Genomic DNA, 7731 nt, shown 5'->3' on the forward strand with positions numbered 1-7731 from the left:
ACCATGTCACATAGCAAACATGTTGTCAGGTGTCCTTATTTCATTAGGTCTAAGGCATTTAGGTCATTATAGTGTCAAACGGCGCGCTTTTGCGTAAACGTACGATTATTAGGATGAAATCAATCTATGTAGTCGGAGGATACCATTCGCATCTTTAGAGAATATTCTTTCTTTAGATCGACGGTTTCTGTGAGGCTTTCTTATCTTAACAGTAACATTGATCCACATGTAATGAATGTTTTTATAAAATATTGGCTTAATACACCATTTGCCCCCTGAACTTGTAAAAAAGCTTGATTGGCCCTCTTGAACTTTCAAAGTTCCCGATAGTCCCTTGAACTTGCATAAAATGTTCGGTTAGCCCACTCAACTTACGTAAAATGTAATCAATTGATAACTCGGTTGCAAAAAAGTAAGTTAAATGCGGAAAATATATTGCACGTGCCTTAAAAAATAAAACAATCAAAATCAGGGTATTGCGGTTGTAAATATTAGAGAACACGTTGAGCAAGTAATAACTTTATTTTACTCTATTCTTGAATTATGTAATAACATTCTAAGATACGTGGAATACATTTTCCGCATTTAACTTACGTTTTTGCAATCGAATGATTAATTTATTACAATTTACGTAAATTCATGAGGCTAGCTGAATCTTTTATATAAGTAGAGGGGACCAATCAAGCTATCATAATATTTTAAAAGTTTAGAGGACCAATTGAGGACAAATAATGTATTGAGCCTAAAATATTTCTTTAAAAAGTATCATGGTGGCAGGCGAATATCCTTAATTTGACAGCGGTAATAACCGCAGTTTTCTTTAGATAAAAATTACAACAATGATGACTTGCGATAAAAATGGCGACACAGTTTTAAAAAGTAAATAAATAAAAAAAGGATACTATACGCGATAAAAAAAAAAAAAAAAATTTGAATTGACGTCTTGGCATCCAAAAACCATGGACGGTTGGCATCAATACCATGGATGGTTTTAGTTAGTAATACCATGGGAGGATTTTGGGGTTAGCTAGTTCTTGAAATTTCAAAATTCGCAATTATACAAACCCAACCAAAATCTGCAAACATCTATACAACCACCACCAAACCATGAGCTCCATCATTCCCTAAAAACGGCATGACTTTTGTTTCAGTTGGTTTTTAGGGTATCCTTAACAACCTTTTTGTTTTTTTATTGGGAAAAGAGAGTAAAGACAAAACAAATACCATAACAAATTAATCCGGGATTAGCCTAAGAAAGCTAACCCCCACATTATCTTCAGAAAGCAATGATAATAGTAAATCAGGAAGAGAAGAGAAAATAGAGACGTCCAAAGCTCTCTCATTGTCCGCAGCAACAAGCCAATCTGCCACCCGATTCTGCTTCCTGAAAACATGGCAAAAGTTGATAAAATCGAAAGAGGAGCAAATTCTTCTAATTACTTTAACTAAATTATGGCTCCCTAAACATAGAGCCCTTTTATCAGACATCATCTTGACTGCTTCGAGATTGTCTGACTCCACGAGCAGCCTCCTAATCCCTAGATCTTCTGTCACCCTAAGCCCAGAAAATATACCCCAGAGCTCAACAATAAAAGAAGAGTCCAAACCCAGATTTTAAGCAAAACCTGACAACCAAACACCTCCTGCATCTCTCAACAACCTTTTAATTTGGTTTTTAAATTAAATTTGAAAAAAAAAATTAAAAATCAATTTCAACAATTTCTTGGCTCAAATCACAAAAAGTTTTCCTTTTTTAATTATAAATAAATATAATAAAATAATAAATAAAGAGTGAAGATGAATATTGATTCTTGGAGATATTATGTTTTAGTCACTCTTAAATCACTAAAATCAATTATTTATATTAGTTTTAAATAGCGGACTAAGAGTCTCTCTTAGAAAATATTAAAAGTCTGCATATTTTTTTGTGATTTCGGTAGTTTCAGAATAAAATTCCTTTAATTTTGATAGAATATTTCTTTTTTCCTGACACTTGATAAGAATCTGAACAAAGTAGAATCCACACGGTGTGATGTATATCTATATGTTTTCGATGTATTACTAATTAATGAAGACTTGACACACATTTAAAGTGGGATAATGACATTCATGATTGAATTAGCATAAATGTTAAATTTTTAATTGTATAAATATTAAATATAACTACGATAATTTTTTCACACATTTTTTTCTATAAGAAGCGAAAGTCAATGAGACTATATATAACACATAATCTATGTATAAACACATAAGAGATGACATGAAGCAAAAGACTGCTCAAAGAGAAATTTACTTTTGTACACTTATTTCATCTCTTATTAATGTTGATGACGTTACATTTAAAATAAAGATAACGAAATTTATAATTGTATAGATTATTTCGTTAATAATGATAGAAAATTAGCTAAATTTTTAAACATTGAGAGTACAACTAGTCCAACTTAGTATAATTATATCATTATGATATTAGTGATAAAATTGCTCTAGATTACTAAGATTGAATATTTTTTTACACTTTATCCCAAAATAAAAAAATAAAACAAAAACAAGCCTTAAATATCCATCATCAATATATGGTTATATATGTGACTTAACTGAATTTGGTTAAGAAAGTATAATAATGTTATCTTGTTGAACTTGAAAATTATCTATCGACTACTTAAAATTGTTCAAAATGATTATTTTCTTACTAAACTTGATTTAAGCTAATGACTACCTAAATTTTATGTAGCTCTTCCTTGCGGTGATTTGTTGGTGCTTAAACTTATTTAAAATTTATTTAAATCTAATCTTATACTACTACCACACAAACTTAAAAAAATTAAATAGCAATCAGTTTTTGGGATAAGTCTGATTTAAACCACTTGAAAAACTGTAACATTATTCAGAACATAAATAAGGTCATTAGTACAAAATAAATAAATAAATAAACAAATTTTGAAATCCATTTTCATTTTTGTCTGCCGGAGTCAGAATTAGGTGTGAAGTCCTACATTCAGCAGTAGATTTCATGTATAAATATAGAGGCGAAGTGGCCCCAGAATCAGTAAACTGCGCAAGCAAACTTGAACAGAATATATTGGAGATTTTGACGAAGCAACCAGATTCCTTTGCATTTCACTTTCTGGGTATGTATTTTTACTCGACGGCTTCGCCCTTTGCAATTTTTACTTGATTGTTCTTTTTGATTCTTTGGTTGCTTAACCTTAGTTGATCCCTTACACTTATCTGGTTTGTTCCCAAAGGTGTTTCTTTCCACTGTATTCATAATTTGTTCCTGGAGTGAGAGATGAATCAATTGGATTTGGATGCTGATCCCCCTTTCTCTTTTGCCTTAATTTTTTTTATTTTAGATTTGATTTAGCTTCTACGAGGGTTCGATATTAACACATTTTTTTGTATTAGATTTTTGTGTTTCCACGTTCTGTATCATAAAATATAATGTCGCATTCAATCTATTGTGTATCCAAGTGGATGCTGGAAATCTGTTTGTTTTTGGTACTTAGTCCATGAAAATTATTTCTTTGTTTTTTTTTAAAAAGAATGAGAAAGAAGGAAGAGGTTCTGTATTTCTTTATGCAATGCAGCCCCTTTTGATCGTTTTGGAGTTGCAGGAGTAGTAAAATATATTTATTATATTTAAATTTAGCTTCATGGTCTCACAGCATTTCCAGTTGAGGACCTTAAAATGGGCTGAAACTAACTTGTTTGGATTTGGCTAAATTTATCCTCAACACTTGCAAATACAAGTTTATAAGCCAATTTTCTGTTTATAGTTTCGATCATGTTTCTGGTGTTCAAGTTGAGCAAATACCAGCTACTTTTATGGTGCCCAACCTTGTTTTTCTGATTTTACTAGTGCATAAGTTATTATGAACCGTTCAAATATTTTATTAGGTTATTTGCAATTGTATCATCAAATGATTAAGGTTCCTTTTATTCAATGACTGCAGTGGGTATTAAAATTCTTTTTAAGTTTTGGTTTCGGATATATGATTTTGGATACTTAATGATCGGAACCTTTATAGTTTTCTAAATGTTGGCTGTCAAAAATTTGAAGTGCAGCATTTGGATTAGCGTTTACCAAACACTTTAATCTAGTGATTGGGAGTTCAACAAAATGGACCTGTTTTCGTCTTAAGCTGAGTGAGCTTGCAACCATTCTATTTATTCCTGTGGCATCTATTCCAGTATTTCATGCTTGGTTGTCCTTGACGGGGCATATAACTTGCCAGCATTTTGTGCTTTTCTCATGCTTGGTTCATGTCCTTTGATTGGTATGTTTGAGCTTTTGAAATTGAAGATGGTCTCCTCTTAATCTGAAATTTTCTATCTTATATCTTCTAATTTTTTATCTTACAAGACCTCAGGTGCTAATGAAACTATTTAGTAAAATTTAACTGTCTCAATTCCCGGGCAATTGCACCAAAAATTCGAGTTCCTTTTAGATTTCCTTCTTGATCAATGACAACTGCAACATTGTCATCATATCGTATTATTATACCGTTATTACGTTTAAGTTCTTTACAAGTACGTACAATTACAGCTCTGATTACTTCGGATCTTTCTAGAGGTGAATTGGGTGTAAATCAGTGTGCAAATTGTGGCTCTGTATTATTTTTGGCACATGTTCCTTAGAAATAACTGAGTTGCCTGATTGACAAGCCCTTTCTCATTGCTATGTTCTATTAATGAACCAACCCGGAATTTTAAACTCACAGTTAAGGTTCTAAGGATAGCTTCTTCTTTTTTTCTTATCTCTACTTCCAATTTTACACGTGGATGCTACTTGGGCTTGAAAACGAACTTTCTAGTTTAAGAGGTTTCGGTACCATGACGAAAAATACAGTCGACTCCAAAACTTCAGTTTATAATAAAGGTTCCAAAAACGAGTTGCTTTTTGTTTTTTGTTTCTCTTATCACCTCTTAACATTTTCAAGCTCATTGTTTTCAAATTTTTCATGCCTTCACTGTTGATGTGCTCAAACAAATTGTTTCAATAAATAATTATTTTCTATTTATTGACCAATAGGTAAAGCTCATTATGATGCTTTTCTCTGTCTTTTTACTCGCAAGAATGCAATTATTTACCTTAGCATTCCATTACACATTATTCTTACTCATGCAGTGGCAAATCCAGTCAGATTTTCTGCAGAAATCAGTTATTCCACAAGATTTTATCATCGTCTTAAGCATATTGTTGATTTAAAGCTGAAGTTGAAGATTACCAATAGATGCTTTCAGTTTCTTCTCAGTTCTGAAACCTGCTGAATTATTGATGCAATGTCTCTGCTGTCAAAGCTACGCTGTATCACTGTGGATGTCACTGGTACGCTCATAGCTTACAAAGGTGAGCTTGGTGACTACTATTGTATGGCAGCAAAATCAGTTGGACTCCCATGCCCTGACTACAAGCGTATGCACGAGGGCTTTAAAGTTGCATATACAGATATGACGAAAAACTATCCATGTTTTGGGCACGCAGCAAAAATGCCTAACATTGTCTGGTGGAAAACTTGCGTCAGAAATTCCTTTGTGAAGGTATATGATAGCTTCTTAAATTATCTTTATTATGTGATGTCTCCACTAATCAATTGAATTTTAAATTGCACAGATGTAATTCTGTTATTTCTTATAGAAAAAAAGAAACAATTTCAAGATAGATTCTGTTTTGTCAGGCTGGGTATGATTATGATGAGGAGACTTTTGAGAAGATATTCAGGCGCATATATGCATCATTTGGTTCATCTGCACCTTATACCATCTTTCCAGATTCCAAGCCTTTCCTAAGATGGGCACGTGAAAATGGTCTTTTAGTTGGCCTTGTTAGTAATGCAGAATACCGTTATCAGGATGTGATCCTTCCAGCCTTGGGCTTGAATCAGGTAAACTAATAATAATCAATCCTGGGACAGATGGATTCAAACTCGGTTTTTATAGTTTCATTTTACAAAAAATAATATTTTCTGGTTTAATCGTCATTCTAAAACAGAAACCATACTGAACAAGCTCTAGCTAGAAGAATGTGTATGCTGTAGGTTTGGTGAGCATGCGTAGAACTAATTTCTATTGCTTCAGATCCATGTTCCTCATTCCTGTCCAACCTTTATCTTGATGGAAGCCTAATTGTAGGGGTAATTACAGGGGTCGGAGTGGGATTTCGGAGTGTTTTCCGGTCTTGAAGGAGTAGAGAAACCAGATCGAAAGATATATGAAATAGCACTAGAGAAGGCTGGAAATATTCCAGCAGAAGAAACTCTGCATATTGGGGACAGCATTCGCAAAGACTACATACCGGCAAAGAGTGTGGGGATGCATGCGTTACTACTTGACCGGTTCAAGACTCCTGAAGCCGAGGAGTGGAGAAAATCCGGTGCAACTGTGCTTCCTGACTTGGCATCAGTACAAGAAATGCTCACTTCAGTTTAGGAACCTTGACATGTTGATGCCTTATTTGTTGCTGAAATGTGCTTTTATTGTAATTTGAATAAGTTTATAGTCAGTCAGTCAGTCAGTCGGCTTCTGATATGTTGTCTTTATCCATGTTGATGTTCCTGACAGAGACATTATGTAAAGCTTGATGAATCAATTAATCTCTATCTAATTAGTGTTGAAGATGTTCATGAACAATGAATATAGAGATCAGTTTCTGATGAAATTGTGTCATGAATTGATGAATTTGAGGGTTGTAGCCCCAACCTTTTGAATAGAGATCTTTTCCTTGTGCTGAAAAGGGAAATTCGCATGTAGGCAGACAGATGCACAACAGAAAAAATTGTATTTTTTACAATGACTTGCTTTCCACAACTTGATTAGGAAACCTTATCATGGGGTAAAAGAGAAGATGATTCTGTTTTGTGACTCATCTAGCTAAATTTGATCCTGAAGTGTAAATTTGTTCTAATATTTCCAAAAAACATCAATTACACTTGAAAATTAGAAAAATTAAAACCATAATATAAGAATATTTTTATTGGACGCAGACTTAATGCCAAAATATTAATGTTTTCTCAAAAAAATATACATTTTCTAATAAATGACTGGTTTACTTTTTGTCAAAACAAGGATTGAGGTTTCGCACTTGGATTAATGCTATTAAAACCATCCTTAACGACCTGAAAATGAAAATTTTCAAGAATTAAAGTTGTCCAATGTCATATTTTCTATGAAACTACATTTTCGATTTTCGAAAATCATCTTTTTTAGAACTTTCTCTCTCTAAATATTAACTTTATCTCTCTTTACCAAACATCATCTAAATAATCTCAAAATAAAAAGGTTGAAGAATTAAAGTTGTTTAGAATATTAGTAGTTCTTAAAATATGTCATTTTTGAAGTCGTCAAGGGTGATTTTAATAGTACAGTAAAACCTCTATATAGGAATACTCTATATAGGAATAATCTCTATTTTGTTATAAAAAAAACTCGGTCCCAACTTGGACCAGTTATAAATAAGAATAACCTCCCAAACGTTATTTGTTATACACTTTTCAAGTCCTACCTTTAGAAACTATGCCTCTACATAATAATAATTATATATATATATATAAAGAATTCAGACTAAATTATAAAATATAAAAAAAACTATTGAAATTATCTATGGGTTGAAAACACAAACTGCAACTTCAAATTATGAATATTTAGTATTTTCACTGGTGTTTACATTTTCCCATAAAACTCTTCCAATTATCTATATATTGAAAACCTAAACTCTAAATTGAAATTTTAAAT

At 32.4% G+C, this 7731-nt stretch overlaps 1 protein-coding gene across 3 annotated transcripts; it reads left to right on the top strand.

The window, feature by feature from the left end:
• The first annotated feature begins 2954 nt into the window (after positions 1-2954).
• LOC136206530 (uncharacterized) lies at positions 2955-6615 on the top strand. Of its 3 annotated transcripts, XM_065997624.1 has the most exons (5): positions 2955-3128; positions 4066-4277; positions 5129-5541; positions 5679-5885; positions 6145-6615. In XM_065997624.1, exons 3-5 carry the CDS (start codon positions 5284-5286, stop codon positions 6427-6429), a joined length of 750 nt encoding a protein of 249 aa, XP_065853696.1. In that variant the 5' UTR covers positions 2955-3128; positions 4066-4277; positions 5129-5283; the 3' UTR covers positions 6430-6615. The 3 variants fall into 3 exon arrangements, with proteins under 3 accessions (XP_065853696.1, XP_065853689.1, XP_065853706.1); XM_065997617.1 differs by lacking the exon at positions 4066-4277; XM_065997634.1 differs by lacking the exon at positions 4066-4277 and having other exon boundaries at positions 5141-5541.
• Positions 6616-7731: the final 1116 nt, after the last annotated feature.

The sequence above is a fragment of the Euphorbia lathyris genome, chromosome 1, assembly GCF_963576675.1.
Source record: "Euphorbia lathyris chromosome 1, ddEupLath1.1, whole genome shotgun sequence".
In the NCBI taxonomy this organism is placed as follows: domain Eukaryota; kingdom Viridiplantae; phylum Streptophyta; class Magnoliopsida; order Malpighiales; family Euphorbiaceae; genus Euphorbia; species Euphorbia lathyris.

Excerpts from the sequence above, each read along its gene's own strand:
- LOC136206530 (XM_065997624.1), top strand. The coding sequence starts at position 5,284 with ATGTCTCTGCTGTCAAAGCTACGCTGTATCACTGTGGATGTCACTGGT. Across the intron at positions 5,542-5,678 it reads TCAGAAATTCCTTTGTGAAG|GCTGGGTATGATTATGATGA; the intron begins GTATATGATAGC and ends CTGTTTTGTCAG. Across the intron at positions 5,886-6,144 it reads CAGCCTTGGGCTTGAATCAG|GGGTCGGAGTGGGATTTCGG; the intron begins GTAAACTAATAA and ends GGGTAATTACAG.